At 52.6% G+C, this 24,246-nt stretch overlaps 2 protein-coding genes across 3 annotated transcripts in view; both read right to left on the bottom strand.

The window, feature by feature from the left end:
* Positions 1-24,246, bottom strand: part of LOC104338342 (protocadherin gamma-C5-like) — a 168,859-nt gene that overhangs the window by 124,414 nt on the left and 20,199 nt on the right. Inside the window, exon 1 of one of the 2 annotated variants that reach the window (XM_075441929.1) lies at positions 19,659-22,257. The exons of the other annotated variant lie outside the window; for it this stretch is intronic. Coding sequence (XP_075298044.1) covers positions 19,659-22,088 — 2,430 coding nt within the window. The 5' untranslated portion in view covers positions 22,089-22,257. Of the gene's footprint in view, positions 1-19,658; positions 22,258-24,246 lie in introns of those variants that run through there. 2 annotated transcript variants of the gene reach the window in all.
* On the bottom strand, positions 10,444-13,270 carry LOC142364006 (protocadherin gamma-A12-like). The gene has a single exon (XM_075442021.1). The coding sequence runs from the start codon at positions 12,905-12,907 to the stop codon at positions 10,448-10,450; it is 2,460 nt and encodes an 819-aa protein (XP_075298136.1). The 5' UTR covers positions 12,908-13,270; the 3' UTR covers positions 10,444-10,447.

The raw sequence follows: 24,246 nt of genomic DNA, 5'->3' as shown, positions 1-24,246 counted from the left end.
CACATGCAGAAAGACAGGGATCACAACATACTCATCTAGATACCAGCACTTAGAGAAGATAAATAACCCAGTTATTTAGTAGGGAGCGAATAGGCAGTTGGCAAAGTCTTTGTCTTGACAGCTGAACACCTTCAAGGGATGGATGGAAACTGCTCCCCCAGCCCAACAACTATGAGAAATCTTTTACTGTTTTAAACTTTACCAGCCACAATGAGGCCCTGGACCAAGAAAAACTCATAGATGTAAGAATGAGAAACCTGCAGAAGTGAAGGAATCATAGCTTAACATTTCAGATTATGTCAACAGTGGGATGTATGCAAGAAGGGTATCTAGGTGGTAGTAAATTCACAGGAGGCTCAAAGAGATGCTCGCAACAAAGACCATAGCCACAGCTCCTCAAGGTAAATTCTTTGGAAAGCAAAAATCTGAAAACACATGGAACCACAACTATGGGCCTCATATAACAACGACAATAAAATGAACTTGTGCATGTATCTTTCAGAAATTTCCAACTATAACACAGCAAATTCCTGCCTCTGCATTGTACAGACAGGATTCCTCACCGGACCCGAACATCACCCAACAGGCAAACTCACTGTGCAGAAAGACATAAAATGTCTATCAGAAATGTAGTGCACACCACTCTTCTCCTTACAGAGAACAAGAGTCACAACAGGGAAGCATGCAAAGAGATTTCTCTGTCCATACTACTGAAATAAAGAAACAGAAAATGTTCTCGAGTGCATAAGCAAAATACAGATCCAATAAAGAATCAGGCGTCAGAGTATCACCTCAGAGGGACCATCGTTCTACTTCAGCACACTGGGCAACCTGGAAGACAATTCATCTGTTGACAGATTAAATCTGAATGTAAAGTGTATGCCTATGCTCACGAACTACCTTTCATGGGAAATATCATACCACAGGAAAGCAAAGTGATGAACCCACCACTTGGCCAGTTGGAATCTGAGCACTGTGATGTCCAAAACTGAGACTCCATCACCCTCAGTTTATGTAGACCACCACAGAAGCCTGGGAATTACCAGAACACATGCCTTGTCTCCCTCTGTGCCTCCTCACACACGGCACCCCAAAGACTATCCTCAAAATCTTCACAGAGAGCATCGTTGTCATTGACCTTCCAAATGTGCAAATATACTCCATTAAAAGAAATGTTGCACAGATAATTTCTTCTTATCATAGAAAATACTTGACTTCCACCATCTGTATGTGACAAGCAAGAGCTTTCTTCCAGTAACACAGTAAGGAAACATGTCTGTGAATGTCTTTCTCTTTACAGCTGCAAATATGAACGACATGTATGTGACATTCAGACAAATAATAAAATTATAGAATCATAGATTGGAAAGATCATCAAGTCCAACCATTCGCCCAACAACACCATGCCAACTAAACCATATCCCGAAATGCCACATCTACATGTTTTATAAACACCTCGAGGGATGGTGACTGAACCTCCTCCCTGGGCAGCGTATTCCAATGTCTGACCACTCTTTCAGTAAAGAAATTTTTCCTAATATCTCATCTAAACCTCCCCTGACGCAACTTGAGGCCATTGCCTCTTGTCCTATCGCTAGTTACCTGGCAGAAGAGACAAACACCTATCTCACTACCACCTCATTTCAGGTAGTCGTAAAGAGCAATCTGGTCCCCCCTCAGCCTCCTCTTCTCCAGACTAAACAGCCCCAGTTCCCTCAGCCGCTCCTCCTAAGACTTCTTCTCCAGACCCCTCACCAGCCTCGTTGCCCTTCTCTGGTCACGCTCCAGCACCTCAATGTCTTTCTTGTAGTGAGGGGCCCAAAACTGGACGGAGTACTCGAGGTGTGGCCTCAGCACTGCCGAGTACAGTGGCACGATCACCTCCCTACTTCTGCTGGCTGCACTGTTCCTGATACAAGCCAGGATGCCGTTGCCCTTCTTGGCCACTTGGGCACACTGCTGGCTCATATTCAGTCGGTTGTTGACCAGCACCCCAAGTTCCTTTTTTTACTGGGCAGCTTTCCAGCTACTCCTCCCCAAGCCTGTAGTGTTGCATGGGGTTGTTGTGACCCAAGTGCAGGACCCACCATTTGGCCTTGTTGAAACTCATACCGTTGGCCTCGGCCCATCGATACAGCCTGTCCAGATCCCTCTGCAGAGCCTTCCTATCATCAAGCAGATTGACACTCCCGCCCAACTTGGTGTCATCTGCAAACTTACTGAGGGAACACTCAATCTCCCCATCCAGATTGTTGCTGAAGATGTTAAACAAGACCAGAACCAAAACTGAGCCCTGGGGGACACCACTCATCACCAGCTGCCAGCTGGATTGAACTCCATTCACTACCACTCTCTGCGCTCAGCCGTTCAGCCAGTTCTTTATCCAGCAAACAGTACACCCATGCAAAACATGAGCAGCTAGTTTCTCCAGGAAGATACTGTGGGGAACAGTGTCCAAGGCCTTACTAAAGTCCAGGTAGATGACACCTGCAGACTTTCCCTCGTCCACTAAGTGAGTCACTCGGTCATAGAAGGAGATCAGGTTGGTGAAGAAGGACCTGCCTTTCATGAACCCATGCTCGCTGGGTCTGATCCCCTGGTTGTCCTTCACATGCCCGGTGAGTGCACTCAGGATGAATCGCTCCATAGTCTTCCCTGGCACCGAGGTCAGGCTGACAGGCCTGTACTTCCCAGGATAGTCCTTCTGGCCGTTCTTGTAGATGGGTATTACACTGGTGATTCTCCAGTCATCTAGGACCTCCCCTGTTAGCCAGGAATGCTGATAGAAGATGGGGATTGGCTTGGCCAGATCCTCTGTCAGTTGCTTCAGCACTCTTGGGTGAATCCCATCTAGCCCCATACACTTCTCAGTGTCCAGCTGGCACAGCAGGTCATTAACTGCTTCCTCCTGGATTATGGGAGGTTTATTCTGCTCTTCTTCCCTATCTTCCAGCACTGGGGGCTGACTTAAAGACTGAGGCAAAGAAGGCATTAAGGACCTCAGCCTTTTCCTCATCCTTGCTGGCAATATTCCCCCTCACATCCAGTAAGTGTTGGAGACTCTCCTTGGCCCTCTTTTTGTTGATGTATTTGGAAAAACACTTTTTGTTGTCCTTTACAACAGTGGCCAGCCTGAGTTTTACCTGGGTTTTTGCCTTTCTAATTTCCTCTCTGCATGACCTAACGAGACCCCTGGACTCCTCTTGAGTCACCTGCCCTTTCTTCCATAGGTGGTAGACCCTCCTCTTTTTTCTGAGACCCAGCAAGAGCTGCCTTTTCAGCCAGGCCAGTCGTCTTCCCCACTGGTTCGTCTTGCGGCACATGGAGACCGTGTGCTCCTGTGCCTTTAAGACTCCCTCCTTGAAGAATGTCCAGCCTGCCTGGACCCCTTTGCCCTTCAGCACTCTGTCCCAAGGGACTCTCTCAACCAGCGTCCTGAACAGGCCAAAGTCTGCCCTCCAAAAGTCCATGGTGGTGGTTTTGCTGGCCCCCCTCTTAAGTTCACCTCAAACCGAGAACCCTATCATTTCATCTTCACTAAGCCCAAGACAGCCTCCGCCCAACACATTTCCCACCAGTCCTTCTCTGTTAGTAAACAGCAGGTCTAGCGAGGCATCTCCCCTGGTAGGCTCACTTACCAGCTGTGTCAGGAATTTATATTCCGCACACTTCAGGAACCTCCTAGACTGTTCCCTTTCTGCTGTGTTAAAGTCCTCCACGAGAACAAAGGCTAGCAATTATGAGACTTCTGCCAGCCTCTTGTAGACAACTTCATCTACCTCTTCATCCTGGTTGGATGGTCTATAGCAGACACCTAGCAAGATGTCTGCCTTGTTGGCTTTCCCCCTCATCTTTACCCATAAGCTTTCAACCTTGTCATCACAATCGTCGAGCTCTATACAGTCGAAGCAGTCCCTAACATACAGTGCTGCACCACTGCCTCTCCTTCCTTGCCTGTCGCTTCTGAAGAGCTTATAGCCATCCATCGCAGCACTCCAGTCATGAGAGTCATCCTACCATATTTCTGTGATGGTCATCAAATCATAGCTGTGTGCTCTACAATGGCTTCCAGATCCTCCTCTTTATTGCCCATGCTACATGCTTAGGTGTAGATGCACTTGAGCTGGGCTGTCGGTCTCACCCCTGACACTGGCATGCCATGCCTGCGCTCATCTCTAGTGAGCTGGGTGATGTCCCGTTCCGCCTTCGAACCTAGTTTAAAGCCCTCTCAATGAGCCCTGCCAGCTCATGGGCAAGAATCCTTTCTTCTCTTGGAGACAGCTGGAATCCATCTGTTGCCAGCAGGCCCAGTGCCATGTAAACCTCCCCATAATCAAAGAAACCAAAATTCCACCGATGGCACCAGTCTCTGAGCCACCTGTTAATCAGGTGAGTTTTCCTGCCCCTTTCAGTGCTCTTCCCTGCCACTGATGGGATTGAAGAAAACACCACCTGTGCCCCTGATCCTTCAACCAGCAACCCCAGTGACCTGAAGTCCCTTTTGATGGCCTTGGGACTTCTCTCCGCAATCTCTTCACCGCCAACCTGCATTACCAACAGCGGGTAATAATCAGTGAGCCACCCCAGACCAGGGAACTTCCTAGCAGTATCCCTAACCTGGGCCACAGGGAGGCAGTAGACTTCCCAGTGGGATGGGTCTGGTTGGCATATTGAGCCCTCTGTTCCCTTCAGAAGGGAGGCACCTATGAAATTACCCTCCTTTTTTTTCTTAGCTGGGGCAGTCATAATATGTGGGGCTGACTGACTCATCCTAGGCAACCCCCTGGATGGACCTTTGCCACATCCTCATTTAGCTGGTCCTCACATTCCAGAGCCCCATATCTGTTGCTGAAGGGCAACTAGGGAGGTGAGGGATGCCGGGAGAAGACTCGCTGGCTTCCCCGAGCAGAGACCCATTTCCATTCCCCCCTGTCTCTTAGGTCCCCTCTTTCTACTTGGTGGCAAGAGGGTAGGGAGTCCTCTGCTTCTTGTGGAGCCGCCTCTTGCTGCCTTGACCTCAGGGATGGCAGGGTGCAGCTCCACCAGTCAATCTCCCTCTCACATTCCCTAATGTTCTTTAACCTCTGCTCTTCCTCTTTCATCTCTGCCACCAGGCTGAGCAGATCATTTACCTGATCTCACCGAACACACCTGTTGTCTCTGCTGTCCTCCAGTACAAGCACCAGGCTCAGGCACTCCCTGCAGCCAGAGGCCTGTAACAGATGTGATCTTCAACACATTACCAGACACAAAAGCCCAGCTTTAGCTCACCACAACATTCAAGGCAAGAATTTAACACATGCAGAGAGGAAGGGATCACAAAGTAGTATTCTAGATTATGGCTTGCAGGGAAGGTACATATTTCAGGTGTTTAGTAGGGAATGAATACACAGCTGTCTCTTCCCAAAGCTCATTTATCTCATTTGTCAGAAGTACATAATTAAGCTGTTAGTTAAGAATTAACGACAACAGGCAAACACACAGGAAGAACCTCCCAGGTCTTCCAACACAGCTCGACTAACATGTTCTAGTGAAACTTGCTTGAAGATGAAACTCACGATTTTGCGTGATTCTACAAACTAGCATGAATGGGGAAAGGGGAAAAAGTGTCTCTTCTGTCCTTCAACAGCCCCTCATGAATAGCGCCCAGGACTTGACACTCTAAGACTACACAACCTACATGGTATTCTTCAACCCTTGTAATTTACAAGCACTTATCATCTCAGGGCCAGCTGCCCAGACCATTTCTCTTCAACAAGCACCACCTTCACATCACGGACTTCATATCTTAGGTTATCTGTACATTCCCCATGAGAAGAAGGCAGACACATTTCCCTGCTCACTACACTTCAGAGAAGAAACACCAAGGTTTTAAAAATAAGAGGGGCTGTCATATGGGAGAGACCGGGTCAGGGAACATCTGCACAAGGTCAGTCTGCCCCTCCTTACTTCTATCCTTGCACCTTGAATTTCTTCCCTCCCACCCTCGTATGGCTCATGCCATAGCATGTATTTTAGAATCCGTGCACATTCAGCTCCGTTTTGAACAAGTCAGCCTAAAAAGTTGGGCAATCAGGAAAACACATCCCCCGTTCCCTCCAGTACTACTTCACATGCAGCCACCCACAGACTTCGTCAAGTAGGAAACAACTTTTATGATACTCTTTCATCTTCATAACAGACATTGTCATGGAACCAGCTTCTTCAGATGTGAACATTAAAAGAGGAGGAGTCAGGAAAACACACCTTTCGTGTCTTCCAGTAACTGTTCATGGACTTACTCAAACAGTCACAACTTTTGCACTGTCAGTTCACGGACTTTCTACAGATGTCTTCACTTCTCTGTATGAAGCAGCAAGACACATCTATGCACACACTACACTTCAGAGAAGAAATATCGAGGTTCTAAAAACAGAACAGCAACTGTCCTCCAGAAGGGACTGGGTCAGCAAACAGCGTGTGACACACTAGAGGCATGATAAAATCACAAAGTGCTGCTGGAACATGCCTTGCTAAAAAGGTTGTCCCCAACTTTCCTGTAGGCTGTCTTTATGTACTGGAAGTCCACACTAAGGCCTGCCTGCAGTCTTCTCTTCTCCAGGCTGAACAACACCAATTCTCCCAGCCTGTCCTCATAGGAGAGGTGCTCCAGATTTAAAATAATTTTTGTGGCCCTCCTCCGGACCTGCTCCAACAGTTGCGTGTCCTTCTTCTGCGGAGGGGTTCAGAGCTGGACGCAGTACTCCATGTGAGGTCTCACGCGGCAAAGCACAGGAGAGCAGAGCGGCAGAATCCCCTCCCTCAACCTGCTGGCCTCGCTTATTTGATGCAGCCCAGGATACGGCTGGCAATCTGGGCTGCAAGCGCACATCGTTGGCTCATGTCCAGCTTTTCATCCACCAGTACCCCCAAGTGCTTTGCAGCAAGGCTGCTCTCAATCCAGTCATCTCACAGTCTGTATTGAAACTGGAGATTGTCCTGACCCAGGTGCAGGACCTTGCACTTGGCCTCATGAGGTTCACACAGGCCCACCTCTCCAGCTCATCCTGAGCTCTTAGGATGACATCCCATCCTTCCGGTGTGTCAGCTGCAGCACTCACCTCGGTATCATCAGGAAACTCGCTAAGGGTGCACTGGATATTGCTATGTCATTGATGAAAATATTAAACTGCACTGGTCCCAGTACAGACACCTGCGGGATACCACTTGTCACCAATTCCTTGGGAAGAGGAAGCTCACATGGCATGACAATATAGATGGGCTCTGAACAGGGAAAGGAGAACACATCTCTTGTGCCCTTCAACAACTCTGCAAACAGCTCCCACGACCCTTCTCTCTAACTCTGCACAACTTACATGGTGTTCTTTGACTGTCCCAGTTGGCAAGCACATGTCATCACAGGGCCGGCTGCCCAGACCTTTTCTCTTCAATAAGCACAACCATCACACCATGGACTTCACATAGATTGTCTTACATCTCCGTGGGAAGAAGGAAGATGCATTTCTCTGCGCAGTGCACTTCAGAGAAGAAACACTAAGGTTCTAAAGGTAAAAGAGGATCTGTCCTCCAGGAGAGACTGGGTCAGGGAGTATCTGCAAAGGGTCAGTCTCCCTCTCCTTACAGCTCACATTGCACCTTAATTTTCTTCCCTCCTACCTTCCTATGCTTCTCAGCATAGCATGTATTTTAGAGTCAAGGCGCATCCATCTCTGTTTTCCATAAGTCAGCCTTAAGAGACAGGGAATCAGGAGAACACATCTCCCATTTCCTTCACTAGCCCTCCACATGCAGCCACACACAGACTTTGCCAAATACTCAACAACTTATCCAGGTTTTATCCATCTTCATAATTGGCACACAGACATCGACACAGGACCAGCTCTTGCCAGCCCGTTCCTCCCACCACTGCACAAACATCAAAGCACAGATGCATACAAAGGCATTTCGGTGCTCACCATGTTGTCATGGAGAATCAGAAAGGCTGAGAAAAGTAGAAACCACCAGCAGCTACGTTATACACAGGGACATTAACGTTCCTTTTATGATCAAGCTGAAACAAAAGTGCTGTTCCGAAGACACCTGACCCTGCGAATCACGCAAGCTTCCATTTAATAATAATCCAATACATCCCTACAGAAGAGCTAACAGTGATAAGGAGAAAAGATGTGCAAAAATTTCCAACAGACAACTTTTCCTTACCATGGAAAATATTTGACTTCTGACCACATGTGTGGGACAAGGAAGAGCCTTTTTTCCAGTCACATTTGAAGGAAACAATCTATGAAATTATTTGGCACATAGGGTAGGTACATATTTCAGGTATTTAGTAGGAAATGCATAAACAGTTGGCTCGTCCCAAAGCTCCCCTTGTGGTGCTTGGCATAACTGCATGATTAAGTTCTTAGTTAACATTGATAACAACCTGCAAACACACAGGAAGAACATCCCAAGTCTCCCAATACAGCTGGAGTAACAAGTGTTCTAGCCCTACTTGTTTGGGAAGATGAAACTCACATTGCATGATACTACGGATGGGTGTGGAACAGGGAAAGGTGATACCTTACATCTTCCGTCCTTCAAGAGTCCCTCATGAACAGCTCTCAGGACTCTCCTCTCCAACCCTTCACAGCCTGCATGATTTTCTTTGACCCTCATAATCAACTTGTATCGTGTTCTTCAACCCTCGTAATTTACAATCACGCATCACCACAGTGCCAATAGCTGAGATCATTTCTCTTCAACATGCACCACCACCGCACCACGGACTTCACATACATTTCTTTATAACTCCATATCAAGAAGGAAGACACTTATCTCTGCTCACTAGTCTTGTGGGAAGAAATATTAAAGGAACAAAATTAAAAGGGGAGAACTCCTCCAGGAGAAATTGGCTCAGGGAACGTGTGCAGAGGGGGACTATTCCCCTCCTTCATCTCTCCCCGCACCTCCCACTTCTCCTGTCCTGCCCTCCTATGGCTCTTGTCATAGCATGTATTTTCAAGGCAAGGCACATCCAGCTCCCTTTTAAGTAAGTCAGCCTAAAGAGACGTGGAATCAGGAAAACACAGGTCCCGTTTCCTTCACAGACGTTGTCAAATAGTCAACAGCTTTTATAATACTCTTCATAACACACTTCATAACAGGCAGGCAGACACCATCATGCGACAATCTCATGTCCAGCCCATTCCTACACCCGCTGCACAAAAATCAAACCACGGACGGATACGAAGATATTTTGTTGCGCAACACGTTATCATGGAGAAACAGAAAGGCAGTGAGAAGTAGAAAAGACTGGTATTTAAGTTGCACACGGGGCCATTAATATTCCGTTTCTGATCCTACTCAAACAAATCTGCTGTCGGGAAGACAACAGACCCTGCTAATCACGTAAACTTCCATTTGATAATAAAGCAATACATCTGCTCAGAAAAGCTAATAGTGACAAGGAAGACCGGTATTACGCATGTCGGGGTAAAACAAGAAACGACCTGGCACATAAAAAACCACCATCAGAACAAGAAGTATGAGCACAGGGAGTCTCTGCACATGAAGCTAAGCTTCACCTTCCCTGCAAAGACACAGCGTATCAACAGCTTAAATAGAAGATTAACAAATAATTAACAACAATAAAGCAGTGTAATATTATTCATTAATTCTATTCCTGAAGTCCCAAAAGATGGTTCAGTCAATGATGAATGACCAGTAATGGAGGAAAAAAGGCAGGCCACTTCCAAGACAGTCTTACTTTTTTTTAAAATGTTTTTCATCTGTCTTTCAGTAAATATACTCCAGTTTGAAGTCTAGGCCTGTGCACTAATTGACAACTACAGGTCTATCAAATCCAAAGGTTAAGTCACGAAGCCAAGCAGTGGAAAAAAACTCAATGGGATATCAGGGGAAATTTTCATCATGTAATACGAATCCATTCATAGAAATTGGAGTGTCATTAAGTGGGAACGAATAGTTCCTTTGTTGAAGGCCATTTCCAAGTAACCTGGGACTTCAGAGATATTGCCTTTTGGGCTACAAATTTGCCCAATTCTACTAGCGTTTGAGAGGAGATGCACGGGGTGATAACGAAATTGTAAGAAATTCTAAGAACTGGGTACTAGTGATGCCCGAGCAAGCCGAGCAAGAAGTACTTCAACAATTGCAAGGAAGTGCCAGAGGAAAAACTAGAGGCTGAAAGTTCCTTGTGCGGTTACACATGCAACGGAACGTTCCAAACTTAGAGAAAGCTAAGTATGATGAGCTCTGCACAGCGGGTATAGAACACGGCACATAAAACACACACAGCAGACCCAGAACGCGTTCAGGAGGTGACATACACGAGCTGGCCATCATCATAAAATGTGACTTCCAAGAGTGTAAACCGTGCGCTTTTAAACGCCTGTGGCTACTCTTAAGAATGCTAAGCACCGCATACACGAAAGCAGGTTGAAAAAAACTAACGTACCTGGAAGGAAGCTTGGTCACTATTGTCGGCACTGTGATCTCCCGTAGGGACGAGATCACCCGAAGCCTGAGCGGGCGGCCGGGCCGGGAGGGTGTCGCAGCAGCTGCCGCCCGACAAGCGGAGCTGGCTCTTGCACGAGTCGGCGGTGAGCGACACCTCGTGCGAGTAGGAGTGCAGGAAGGCGCGGACGCCGTCGATGCCCACGAAGTGCGAGGCCGGGACGCCGCGCAAGGCTCCGCTGCCCGCCGCCGGCAGCTGCGAGCAGCGCCAGCGCCGCAGGCGCAGCGCCAGCAGCAGCAGCAGGAAGGCGAGGAAGAGGCAGGACACGGCCGCCACGGCCAGCACCAGCCACCGCGTCAGGCCGCCGGCCGGCTCGCCCGGCGCCGCCGCCGCGCTGCCCAGCTCCGACAGCAGCTCGGCCACGCTCTCGGCCAGCACCACCGTCAGCGTGGCCGTGGCCGACAGCGCCGGCCGCCCGTGGTCCTTCACCACCACCACCAGGCTCTGCCGCGCCGCGTCGCGGGCCAGCGGCACGCGCGCCGTGCGCACCTCGCCGCTGTGCAGCCCCACGCGGAACAGCCCCGGCTCCGTCGCCTTGGCCAGCTCGTACGACAGCCACGCGTTCTGCCCCGCGTCCGCGTCCACCGCCACCACCTTGGCCACCAGCGCCCCGGCCTCCGCCGAGCGCGCCGCCAGCTCCACGCCCGCCCAGCCCCAGCCCCAGCCCGAGCCCGAGCCCTGGGCCGGCGCCGGCTGCGGGTACAGCACCTGCGGCGCGTTGTCGTTCTCGTCCACGATCACGAGCCGCACCGACACGTTGCTGCTCAGCGCCGGCGCGCCGCCGTCCTCCGCCCGCACCCACAGCCCCACCTCGCGCACCTCCTCGTAGTCGAACGAGCGCAGCGCGTACAGCGCGCCCGTCTCCGCCTGCACCGACACGTACGACGAGAGCGGCGCGCCCCGCACCCGCCCCTCCCACAGCCGGTACCGCACGCGCGCGTTCTGCCCCCAGTCCGCGTCCGCCGCCCGCACCGTCAGCACCAGCGCGCCCGCCGCGTTGTTCTCGGGCAGCCGGGCGCTGTAGCTCGCCTCCGCGAACACCGGCGCGTTGTCGTTCACGTCCAGCACCCGCAGCGCCAGCACCGCGCTGCTCCACAGCGCCGGCGACCCGCCGTCCGCCGCCCGCACCGTCACGTTGTACTCCGACACCTCCTCCCGGTCCAGCTCCCTCGCCGTCACCACGCTGTAGTAGCTGCCCTGCGAGCTCCGCAGGCGGAACGGGACGCCCCCGTCCAGCGAGCACCGCACCTCGCCGTTCGCCCCCGAGTCCCGGTCCTGCACGTGCAGCAGGGCCACCACAGTCCCCGACGGGGCGTCCTCCGAGATCTCCTTCAGCGCCGACCGCACCGAAATCTCGGGCGCGTTGTCGTTGATGTCTGTGACGGTGATCGTGACTTTGGCCGTGTCGGAGAGGCCGCCGCCGTCTTCTGCCTGCACTTCTAGTTCGTAGGAGTCGCCTTCCTCGAAGTCAAGGCTCCGCACCAACGTTATCACTCCCGTCTCAGAGTCCAGATGGAATATCTGAAAGGCGCTCTCAGTCACTTTCTTTATTGAGGATTTCACGTTACCGTATAGTCCCTCGTCAGCGTCGGTGGCCTTGAGGGTGACGAGGATGGAGCCCACGGGCACGTCCTCCGGCACACGCACCGTGTACTCCGCCTGGCTGAACACGGGCGCGTTGTCGTTCGCGTCCAGCACCGCCACGCGGATCCGCGCTGTGCCCGTCCGAGACGGCTCGCCGCCGTCGCTCGCCCTCAGCACCAGCTCGTGAAACGCCGCCTCCTCCCGGTCCAGCGCCTTCGCCAGCACCAGCTCGGGACGCCGATCGCCGCCGGGGCCCGCCTGCACGGCTAGTGAGAAGTGCTCGTCGCCGCTCAGCTCGTAGCTCTGCAGCGAATTCGGTCCCACGTCCGGGTCGTGAGCCTCGGCCAGGCGAAACCGCGACCCCGGCGCTGTCATCTCGCTCATTCTCAGCTCCATTTCTGCCTCTCGGAAGCTTGGGACGTTGTCGTTAATGTCCATGATTTCCACTTCGATTCCATAAACCTGCATATCCCCCTCCACTATCACCTCACAGCGCAGCACGCATTTCTCCAGCAGCCGGCACAGCTGCTCTCTGTCTATCCTCTCCGCCGTCACTAAATGTCCCGTCTTCCCGTGCAGAGCGAAATACTGCGTCCTACCTTCGGAGACAACGCGGACGCCGCGATCGCGGAGCGCCGGCAGCTGCAGCCCCAGGTCCTTGGCCACGTCGCCCACGAACGAGCCCTTCGGCATCTCCTCGGGAACCGAGTAGCGCAGCTGCCCCCACGCCGCCTCCCACGCCGCCACCAGGACGCACCACAGCAGGGCTCGCTCCCGCCGGCCCCACCGCCTCACCGCCGCGCACATCGGCGCCGCGGCCCCGCCGGCACCGCAACACCGCCGGCAGCAGCTCCCCGCCAGCGCCCGGCGAGACGGCTCCGGTTTCGGCTCCGGCTCCGGCTCCGGCTCCCGCTGTCGCTCCGGTCCCGGCCCCGGCTCGCCGCTGCCGGCCCCTCCGCCTCGCTGCAGCCCGGCTCCGCACCGCGGGGACGCTCGCACAGCGCCCGGCCGCCGAGCCAGCCAGCCAGCGAGCGAGCGAGCCGGGCCGCAGCGGGCGGGGCTGCCTGCAGCGCTCCGGCCTTCCTCTCGCTCCTCCTCGGTCAACAGCGGCGCCCGCAGCCTCCTCCCGGCATTGCAGGCACCGAGCGCTGCCGAGCGCAGCCCGCCCTGCCTTGCCCACGCACAGCTCGCGCCCACGCCACACTCGCCACGGAGACCTCGGCTCCCGCCCGGCGCTCATGTCCTGCGCTGCCTTTTCTCCAGCAGAAGTAAGTGTAAGTAAGAAGTAAGTGTATGTTTTCTACTTTTAGCGTGTAGACTATTTATCGAACATATATAAATTATACATGTTCCTTTTCCGAGTTAAGTAAAGGTGGCCCGTCCACCTGTAGTCAAAATTGGTGAATTTTGTCATAGTTTGGTATATAACGCGTCATGATCGCGAGTCCCAGTTTGGTCCCTACATACTACAGAGACCGGAGATGTAGTGCGGTGGGGGTGTTTCCCACTGTATCATCATTTCGTTTTTTCTTTTATTAGTAGAAGTTAGAATACAATATTGAAATAACAGAATAAGATGTTAGAGGTTACAAGATTAAGGTATAACAGTCCGCGATTTACTCACGAATATATGTATTATGTCCACAGAGGTGAATAGTGCTCGATTTGATAGTCGACGAGCAACCTTCTCTCGTCGGGACGAAGAGAGGCCCAGATCCGCCAATAACTCGTAATTGCCTTGATGCCATTTTCCGCGTGCTCCGAGTGGGAAGCCCATGAATTTGATGCGGGTTGCATTTGTTAGTTCTTGTACTTGATTCAATAAATGTTGATACTTCTTTACTTTTTCTGCTGCCGCATCCGCCAATGATGTTGGTTTACTTTCATATCGCACCGTGATGTCGACCACCAACGCTTGGTCCCCTTTGACAAAGACCAAGTCTGGTTTATACAACTCGTTGTTGTTATCCCTGAGCAACGGCTCTTGGAAAACAACCCACTCTTTCTTTTTGGCTTCACCGATTAGTATTTCGCCCAGGTAATTATGTCTTTTAATCCTGGCATCTTGGACTGCAGGGCAGTAGCCGATGATAAGGGCACAGGTCTCATTGTCCGCTCCGCAGTGCCGACACGATGTTGATTGTTGGTCTTTCCTACCCCTAGCCAAGAATTCTCTTGTGGGGTAGGCATTCGCCCGTAGTTGTAGGGCCGTGATGATTTTTCTGTGAGGAATGCCCCTGTAATGTTCGATCCAGTTGTTACTGACTTTGTCCTTTTCAAAATTTGATATTCCCCGGCCTTGGGAAGACTACTATTAGGCTTAGCCCATTAGTCGAAAAGCATTACGCGTTTATCAACACACATCTCTGTAGCCTTTGATCCTGAATGACTTGTATAAAGATAGCAAAAGAAAACAGGTTGTACTGAGACACACATCGTGACAATCAGACACACCACATACACACCACCCCCAACCCCCAGGACAACCAGGGCTATCACGGTGCTTAATCCAATTGCCAGGCACTTTGCCGTTAATACTTCTCTTCGTACGGAACAACGTGTAAATGAAGGACTCCACCACGACTGACTGAGACGACACATTTAAAGGCAGAAGAAGGTGGGGTCAACCCACTGAAACTGGGACACGAATCCTCTAAGCCCGTTCAGTTCCTGGGGAGGTGAGGCTGCTCAGGCACCTGCCGTGGACTCGGGGATTTCTACCCAGGAGACCTTCCTGGGAACGCAGCAGAGGAGGAGGCTACCCTACTGCTCCAAAATCATTCCTTCCCACCCACCGCCTGTGACAGCCTGGAGGCGACTTGATCGCTTCGCACTGATTGTACTACAGCAGCCCAGGAGCCAGCCAGCGCCTGCAGTGGACCTGGCCAGAATCATCTGCTCGACTCCTCGCAAGCTACAGAGAAAGTGGCTTTGCGACTACAGTAAGAAGAATAACAGGGACGTCTGCCTTATCTCCCTTGCCTATTCTGTAGCCCATCCTAGCAATATTGGGTGTGAGTGCAGCCATGCGACAGAACGGATTTGGTCCAATTTGGATTTGATTTGAGCTTTCAGATTCTCAGAAATTACAGTGCAAAAGGCTGATACTTAGTAAAGTATTCATCTATTTCTTGAATCTTCATGTTGGTAGGACACCTTTTCAACAAACTACTGTAGGGCAGCAGGAGAAAACAAGTACAGCTGCACACCCTAAACTTTGCAGACCATTTGTGAAAGCGTAAATGGACTTTATTCTGGAGATGGCCCGAGACGCGAAAGTGGACTTTATTCGAGTGCTTAACCGCTGTCATTTTGAGTATTCCCTTGTTGGTCCTTGGTTTAGTATTCCCCTGTCAAAGTTATCAACCAGCTCCAATCACCTCGCACCCCTCTTTGGGAAAGGGGGAGAGGAAAAGAAGACAGGCTCTGAAACAGAGAAGGATCCCATTCTACACCTTCACCTGTTTAGGGAAGGCAGATCAGGAATGGTAAAATAAGGGAAGGAACACCCAGGAAAAAGAAACGAGAAAGAACTGCACAAAGACATCGGATAAGTCATGCCTGTGTGCGATTTATCCGTCCCATGATATGATGCCGTTTCTGCAGCAGCCTTGCTCCAAAACATGAGGGAGCACCAGCGGTACAGGGGAATATTCACTGGGGAGGAACAATCTGTAACTTCTCCGTTCATCGAGCCACTCGTACCTTTCCGTGGGAAACAGCATTAATCGACTGTTTTGTATCCAGCTATCAACCACCTCCGAGTATATCGGTTTGGGGAAAAAACGATTAAGAAGGGAAAATCTCCAAGACTAAGCCTCCACCGCATTTTCCCATCTTTGTCACGCACAATCATTAATCTACGGCGTGCACTACTAACTCAGACGAGAGTTGTACAGCTGAACCTGAGCCTGTGACCTCCGAGGAACCAAGAATTGCCGCCGCTAGCTGCCAGCTGTGAGGGGAAGGCGAGTAACATAAGACAGCTTTTCAACAAAATACTGGAGGACAGCAGGAGAAGACAAGTACAGCTGCACACCCTCAGGTGTGGGGAAACTGCACATTGAAAAATGTGCAAACGGAATTAAATCAAGAGCCGAAACTGACCAATTGCGAATTTCTTGTAATTTCATGTACGTTTTCAGATCTTAAAGGTCTATCTCTGTAAACAGACAGATGTAACAGCTGTTGGAATTGTTGCTGGGAGAAGTAATTCTCTATAAAGCATGTCCAAGCACCTCTCTTTGGGAAAAGAGGATAGGACATGAAAGCAGGCTCAGAAGTACAACACGTGACAGAGGGGTTTCTTTTACACATGACCTGTGTATGAAAGGATGATCTGGAATGGTAAAAAAGAGGGAACTACCACCCAGCATGGAACACAAAATCAGAAATAACTGCACAAAGGAAACAAAGAAATACAGCTCCGAAAATACTAACCCATCCCACTATTGCTGCCATTTCTGCAGCAGCCTTCCACCAAGAGATGGCAGGGCACGGGGCAGGGGACTAACGTTCGTTAGGGAGGAACTGATGCCTCAGTAAGAGAGTCTCAATGGATCCCTGAAAGCCAGAGGGAAAGGATTTAACCCCCGCTTGGCCTCCTCCCCTCGCCCGACCCCCATCGCTGTTGCAGATGGGAAAGGGGAGAGAAGGTGCCGGTGATATCAAACCAGTAAAAGGAGGACAGCAAGAGAACAGAAGGAACTGATAAGGACTAGCACGGTAGCCTTAAAGAGACACATTTGCAATTAAAAGATACTAAGATAGGTGCAAAACGAAACAAAACCGCTGATCAAAGGAAGACTACTTGAGCTGTGAGTGAACTATCCTAATTAACACGGTTAAACAAGCGCCCTGAACAGTGAAAGTCCACTCCTCAATGCCCCATCTCTTCTTCATGAAACAAGCGCAGCAAAATGGAAGGATACTGTGACTACATTCTGGAGTAACTCAGCACCAAGCAGCCATGCACACGCACTCTATGTTGGGGGGTCCATTACAGAAAAGAAACTCACCCATGAAGAATTAATTACCCTTAGAATTAAACGCTATAGGAACAGGAAAGGAAGCCGGGCTCTGAAATACAAAACGCGATTTGATTTTGGGGTTCGGTTTTCTTTTTGCAATCCCAACCTACGCCTTAACTTCTGTAGAAAAGACAACCCTGTAACAGTAAAAAATACCACCCAGAATGGAAGAAGAAATGAGAAATAGCCGCCATTTTGCAGCAGCCTTCCCGAAAAAGGGGGGAAGGCACGCGGCGGAGGAGAAATCTCTAACTTCTCCGTTCATGGAGCCTCATGCACGTTTCCTTTGGAAGTTCAACACCAAACAGCATTAAGCAACGGGGCTTTGTTCAGCTGCCAAACAAAGACCATCGCTTTGGGAAAAAACAATCAGGAACGAAAGAACAACAAACATCAACCATGTTTCAGCGACCGAGTCCTGCAGAATTAGCGGATCTCTTTGTACACAGGAAGGATTCGCCTGCACTGCTACTAGCATTTCAGACAAGTTTCAGAGTCAAAAGTTCTCAGCTCAACCGGAAGCTGAACCTGTGACCACCGATGAACCAAAAAGTGCCTACTCCCTGCCCTGAGTGGAAGGCGTTTACCCCGTTCCTTCTATCATTCCTTCACGGACAGACGGACCAGCACTTCCCACCCACTCCACTCACTGGGGAAACTCAGGAGAAAGAGGACGGAGTTCCAGAAAGCTCCAAGGATCCCATACTGCATAGCGAAGACACGCGGTCACCCTTACTAAACAGACCATTTTGGATAGGACAGGTTTTGCAAACAACTTATTTTGCCTGGTGGATGTCCAGCATCAGCAGAGCTCATTACACCAAAGAGGTTCACCACACTCGCATCAAAGCAGTAAAAGGAGGACAGCAAGAGAACAAAAGGAACTGATAAGGACTAGCACGGTAGACTTAGAGAGCCACATTTGTAATTCAAAGCTACTAAAATGGGTGCTGAACGAAACAAAACTGCTGATCGAAAAAAGACTACATGAGCTGTGAGTAAACTATCCTAATTAGCATAGTAAAAAAACCGCCCTCGGGCAGTGAAACCCCGCTACCAAAAAAAAACCCCTTCTCCATGGAACATGTGCAGCAAATAGGAAGCATAGTGGGACTTTAAGTAGAAACGAGACATGCAAGAACCAATGGGAAAGAGGGTGATTTAGCGTAAATGGAAAAGTACTGGTAACTGTTGCTTGAAACATGTAAATGTTTACCGCCTGTTAGACAAAGTGTGCTAGCTTTGTGAAGTCACCACCTCGCACCTATCTCTGTGCAGATGTGAAATGAAACGCAAAACGTCCATCAGAGCAAATCCTTCAAGTTAAACGCTATCCACCAGGACAAACATTTATTTCACAAAATATGCAAAAAAAAAGAATAGGAAAAGAAGACAGACTCTGAAATACAAAGCGCGGTTTGTTTGGGGGAATTTTGTTGGTGTTATTGTTTTGTATTTTCTTTTTCGGAATTCCCATCTCACGCCATAACCACTGTAGAAAAGACAAATCTGGAACAGTAAAAAAAATACCACCCAGGATGGAACATAAAATGAGAAATAGCTGCGCAGAGAACTCGGAGCAACCACGCCTGGACAAAATTAATTCGTTCTACTCATGCTGCCATTTAGCAGCAGCCTTCTCCAAAAGATAGGAGGGCACACGGCAGGGGAACAATCTCTAACTTCTCCGTTCATGGAGCCTCATGCACGTTTCCTTTGGAAGTTCAACACCAAACAGCATTAAGCAACGGGGCTTTGTTCAGCTGCCAAACAAAGACCATCGCTTTGGGAAAAAGAAATCAGGAACGAAAGAACAACAAACATCAACCATGTTTCAGCGACCGAGTCCTGCAGAATTAGCGGATCTCTTTGTACACAGGAAGGATTCGCCTGCACTGCTACTAGCATTTCAGACAAGTTTCAGAGTCAAAAGTTCTCAGCTCAACCGGAAGCTGAACCTGTGACCACCGATGAACCAAAAAGTGCCTAGTGCTGGCTCTGAGTGGAAGGGGTTTACCACGTTCCTTCTATCATTCCTTCACGAACACACGGACCAGCACTTCCCACCGACTCCACTAACTGGGGAAACTCAGGAGTAAGAGGAGAGTTCCAGAAAGCTCCAAAGATCGCATACTGCACAGCGAAGACACGCGGTCACCCTTACTAACGCAGACCATTTTGGATAGGACAGGTTTTGCAAACAACTTATTTTGCCTGGTGGATGTCCAGCATCAGCAGAGCTGTTTACACCGAAGAGGTTCACTTGACACTTGGAACATTTCCTTCAGCACAAGCTGAACGGCAAGAACCTCTCCGCCGAGCCTACACGAGTGACAGCGGATCAGGCAGCACGTGCCGTTTCGCACTGCCTGCTGCCGAAAAAGAAACGTTAACGAATTAATTCATCCGTCCCTGGGAACACAGGTCGGCACTAGCCGCCAAAGCAGACACAGGAGGCGCAACAGCCCAGCACCGCCAGCCCGAGGTTAGGAAAGGCGCCGAGAGAAGGACCGCGCGGGCTTACCAACCTGCGGTGCGTCGGGGTGGGCGGGCGGCTCTCCCGCGCCGGCGCTGCTGCTTGGGCTCGGCTTCGCGCAGGGCTCCCCGCCGAGCAGCTCCTCCGCGGGCAGGCTGGGCAGCGGCGGCGGCAGCCAAGCGCCGTCGGCCACGGCGCGGCCCGGCGCCACGCACAGGTTGTAGGAGTAGGGCAAGGTGCCCTCGCAGAAGTCGGCCGGGAAGGTGGCGCCGGCCACCGAGAAGCGCTGCGCGCCCAGGCAGCGCAGGACGGCGGGCGGCCCGGCCCGGCGCATCCGCGCCAGCACGGCCAGCGCCACGCTCAGCAGGAACAGGGCGGAGAGGAGCGCCAGCGCCAGCACCAGGTAGAACTGCAGCTCCGCCGGCGAGTCGGCGCCCGCCGCCCGCTCGCTCAGCTCCGGCAGCGCCTCCTGCAAGCTCTCGGCCAGCACCACGTGCAGCGTGGCCGTGGCCGACAGCGCCGGCTGCCCGTGGTCCTTCACCACGGCCACCAGCCGCTGCTTCGCCGCGTCCCTCTCCGACACGGCCCGCGCCGTGCGCACCTCGCCGCTGTGCAGCCCCACGCGGAACAGCGCCGGCTCCGCCGCCTGCACCAGCTCGTACGACAGCCACGCGTTGCGCCCCGCGTCCGCGTCCACCGCCACCACCTTGGCCACCAGGTACCCGGCCTCGGCCGACCGCGGCACCACCTCGAACGCCGCCGGCACCGACTCCGCCCCCGCCGCCCCCGCCGCCGGCCACAGCACCCGCGGCGCGTTGTCGTTGCGGTCCAGCACGAAGACGCGCACCGTCGCCGTCGAGCTCCGCGCCGGCGACCCGCCGTCCTGCGCCCGCACCGCCACCGCGAACTCGCGGCACTGCTCGTAGTCGAACGAGCGCTGCGCGTACACCGCGCCGCTCCGCGCCTCCACCGACACGTACGGCGCCGCGCCCGCGCTGCCGCCCGCCAGCCAGTAGCTCACGCGCCCGTTGGCGCCCGCGTCCGCGTCCCGCGCGCGCACGCGCACCACCGGCGCGCCCGCCGCGTTGTTCTCCGCCATGTAGGCGCTGTAGGCGGCCTCCTCGAACACCGGCGCGTTGTCGTTCACGTCCGACACCTCCAGCACCAGCGCCGTGCGGCTCGACAGCGCCGGGCTGCCCCGGTCCCTGGCCACCACCGTCACCCGGTGCTCGGCCGCCTGCTCTCGGTCCAGCGCGCTCGCCGTCACCACCTTGTACGAGCCGCCCGGCGACGACACGATCGACAGCGGCGCCTCACCCAACAGCTCGCACGACACCTGCCCGTTCTCCCCGGAGTCCCGGTCCCGGACTTTCACCAGGGCCACCACGGTTCCGGCCGGCGCGTCCTCGGCCACCGGGCTCGACACCGACAACATCGTGATTTCGGGCGCGTTGTCGTTCTCGTCGGTGATGTCTATCTGCACTTCGCAGTGAGCCGTGAGCCCGCCGCCGTCCCTCGCCTCCAGGCCGAAGCTGTATTTGCTCTTCTCCTCGAAATCGAGGGGCCCCACCGTCCTCACCTCGCCGCTGTCGCAGCCGACGCTGAACAACGCGCGGACGCCGTCCGGGACGTTGCCGAACGAGTACGAGACCTGCCCGTTGGTGCCCGCGTCCGCGTCCGTGGCTCGCACCCGCAGCACCAGCGACCCCGCCGGCAGATTCTCCCGCACTAGCGCCTCGTAGACGCTTTTACTGAACACGGGCGCGTTGTCATTGGCGTCCGTCACGTTGACGCGCACCTGCACAGTCCCGGACCTCATCGGCTCCCCGCCATCCACTGCCGTCAGCACCAGCTGGAAGGAGCTCTGCTTCTCCCGGTCCAGAGCTCGCTCCAGCACTAATTCCGGCTGCTTCTTTCCACCCGGGCTTTCCTTCACAGCCAGAGTGAAGGACGGGTTGCTGCTGAGCTGGTAAGTCAGCAGCGAGTTGCCCCCCACGTCTGCGTCTCGAGCCATCTCCAGAGGAAAACGAGCACCGGGCGTAGTCCATTCACCGATCTCGAGGTCGAGAGCAGCCTTGCTGAAGGTCGGTGAATTGTCGTTGACGTCCTGGATGGCCACCTCGACGTGGAAAACGTTGAGCGGGTTCTGCAGCAGCGCCTCGAAGCTGACGGAGCAGGACGCCGACTCGCCGCACATCTCCTCCCGGTCCAGCCTCTCGCTCACGTACAGGTTCCCGCTCTCCTCGCTCACCGTGAAGTATTGCTTCTCGGCGCTGAGCCGCAGCTTGCGTGCCGGCAGCTCCGCCGGGCTCAGCCCCAGGTCCCGCGCCAGCGGCCCCACCAGCGAGCCTCGGCCCAGCTCCTCGGCGATGGCGTAGCGGATCCGCTCCGGCGCCGCCCGGCAGCACAAGCCCAGCACCAAGGCGGCCAGCAGCGCTCGCCCGCCTGCTCGCCGCCGGCTCTGCCTCTGCCTGCCCGCCATTGTCGCCAGCGCTCGCCGCGCTCCTCGCTCCCGCCGCTGCCCTCCCTCCCTTCCAGCCGCTCTCCGCAACGAGCGCAGCGGCCTCCGCCTCGGACGCCGCTGCTCCACGCGCCGCGCCACTGCTCGCCTCTGCTGCCCGCGCCGCTGCCGCTCTGGCTGGCGCCGGGCGAGCGAGCAGCCTGCGGGGCAGGACGCGGCTCCGGCTGCGGCTGCGGCTGCGGCTGCGGCTCCAGCGCCGCTCCGCGTCGGCCAACAGCGGCACCCGGAGGCGCCGCGACGCCACCGCAGCCGGTGATGCCGTGCGGCGCTTCGGTCTCTGCGCCCCGAGCCGCACGGTCAGCAGCTGCCGGGAGTCGGCGCCATCGGCTACGGAAAAGCGCGAGTCGGCTTCTGGTTTGGCGAGTTCTCTCATATCCGCGGAAAGGCGCACCAAGCAGCTGCGTTCAAAAGTGGAAATGGAGAGTCTGGCTGGGGAACGTGTTACCGAGCGGTGGAGGAGCCCCACACTTCGTACAGTAGAGCGCAGGTCGCCACGGGTAAGTACAAGCAGGTACACGGTACAGCAAATGTCTGACGTTCCAACAGCTTCTGCTGTTGCTGCGGGCTGCCTTTTCCTAGCTCTTTTATTTCATTTCTGCGAGCTCTGAGAAGCAGCAGCTACAAGGTACTTCAGAGGAGAAGCTATTGTAGAAAGGAATCGCCAAACCTGCCGTTATCTTTGAGAATATTCTCTTTATAGCCCTTTCATTTTGTGTACTTCCCAGAATGACTGAGAGTGGGAGAACGTGACGAGCCTTATTCTCTACAGCAGCAGTATCAGTACATGCTCCTAGTTTACAAATCCCGGAGATGACCACAACTTCTTGCTCTAGAACTAGGAACAGAGACCTATTCAAGTCTTTTTTGCAAGATTGCTTTTTTCAGGGAATGGGATAAGTAAGTAGATGTAAGAACATGGACGGTCGGCAGAAAGGTACCCATGCTCCCAGGATCCTTCCATTACCAGTGTGCTATTAGAAAACTGTAAAGAGGAGTGCTATAGTCCCACGTGGTGGTGCCCGAGGTGTATGCGACATGTCAGCTACCTTTCCCAGGATAGTCAGAGACTTGTAGAAAAAAGATGGCAAAAAAGTCAGGAGGTGAAAAGTCAGAAGGGCAGTGCCAGAGAAGGCAGTTTGCTGATGACACAACATAGCAATGTGTATTTTGCTCCAATGATACACAGACCAGTCCAGGCCTGGAGTGATCTGAAAATGGACAGGATAAAACCCTCTGAGTGCAGCACCTATGAAAAGGTACTTGATCCTCCGTGGTGCCTGTCTGCACCATAACACCACCTCTCAACAACAGTCAAAGGAACGCAGGGAATGCAAGATTCTCTGCAAACCATCAAAACTTAATCCATCACCATGGAGAGAGCAGGGCACATGCTGACCAGATGAATCATTCCAAGTGCTACACAGATCACAGATTTGGAAATTACAGGTACTGCAGAATTTCCTAAAACTCCTATTTCTCCAAACAAGAGATGCATCCGTGGATGACTGCTGTGCTCACTCACAGGGTCCTGGTGATAACTCAGTTCCCGGTGATGCCACTCTCGCTGCTCTCTCAAAAGATACAAAGGCATGGACTACAGCACTGAGTTTCTCCTTCACAAGCTTCTTCCACGCTAGCAGTTATTAGCAAATGAGTACTTGGCCACAAAGTTGCTATGAGAACGGGCTCTTCCTTGCCAACAAGACTATTCTCACAAAGAAGTAGCCACACTGCACTTCACATGGAGAGACACCTACAAGAGGGCCTCCTGCCCATACTGAGCAGGTATTTACATAGAATCTGACCCTTCCTCACCGATTGTGATTGCACTCCTAAGGTACTGCTTACACGCATTTCAGATATTGAATGTTAAATGAAAACTCTATGTTGTAAGACTAGAGGAACGAGTAAAGCAATGAATGATAGAGTTTTACAAAAAACTTTCAACTAATAAGCCATTGACAGTGAAAATACCTGTGTATGTCTAATAGACCAATCCTATGAGTAACACTGCTGAGCAGGAAATGAAAAGCATATCGGCATTAGGACATACTAAAGCACACGAATGATAGCACGCCCGAACTAAAGGAGGGGCGGTGATCCAACAGGGCATGGGTCA

This window comes from Opisthocomus hoazin, chromosome 23 (assembly GCF_030867145.1).
Source record: "Opisthocomus hoazin isolate bOpiHoa1 chromosome 23, bOpiHoa1.hap1, whole genome shotgun sequence".
NCBI classification, from domain to species: Eukaryota; Metazoa; Chordata; class Aves; order Opisthocomiformes; family Opisthocomidae; genus Opisthocomus; species Opisthocomus hoazin.
Note: the sequence above shows the minus strand (reverse complement) of the source record. Positions and strands in the feature narration are given on the sequence as shown.

Bases quoted from the DNA above. Each gene is read 5' to 3' on its own strand.
- LOC142364006 (XM_075442021.1), bottom strand. From the start codon at position 12,907: ATGTGCGCGGCGGTGAGGCGGTGGGGCCGGCGGGAGCGAGCCCTGCTG.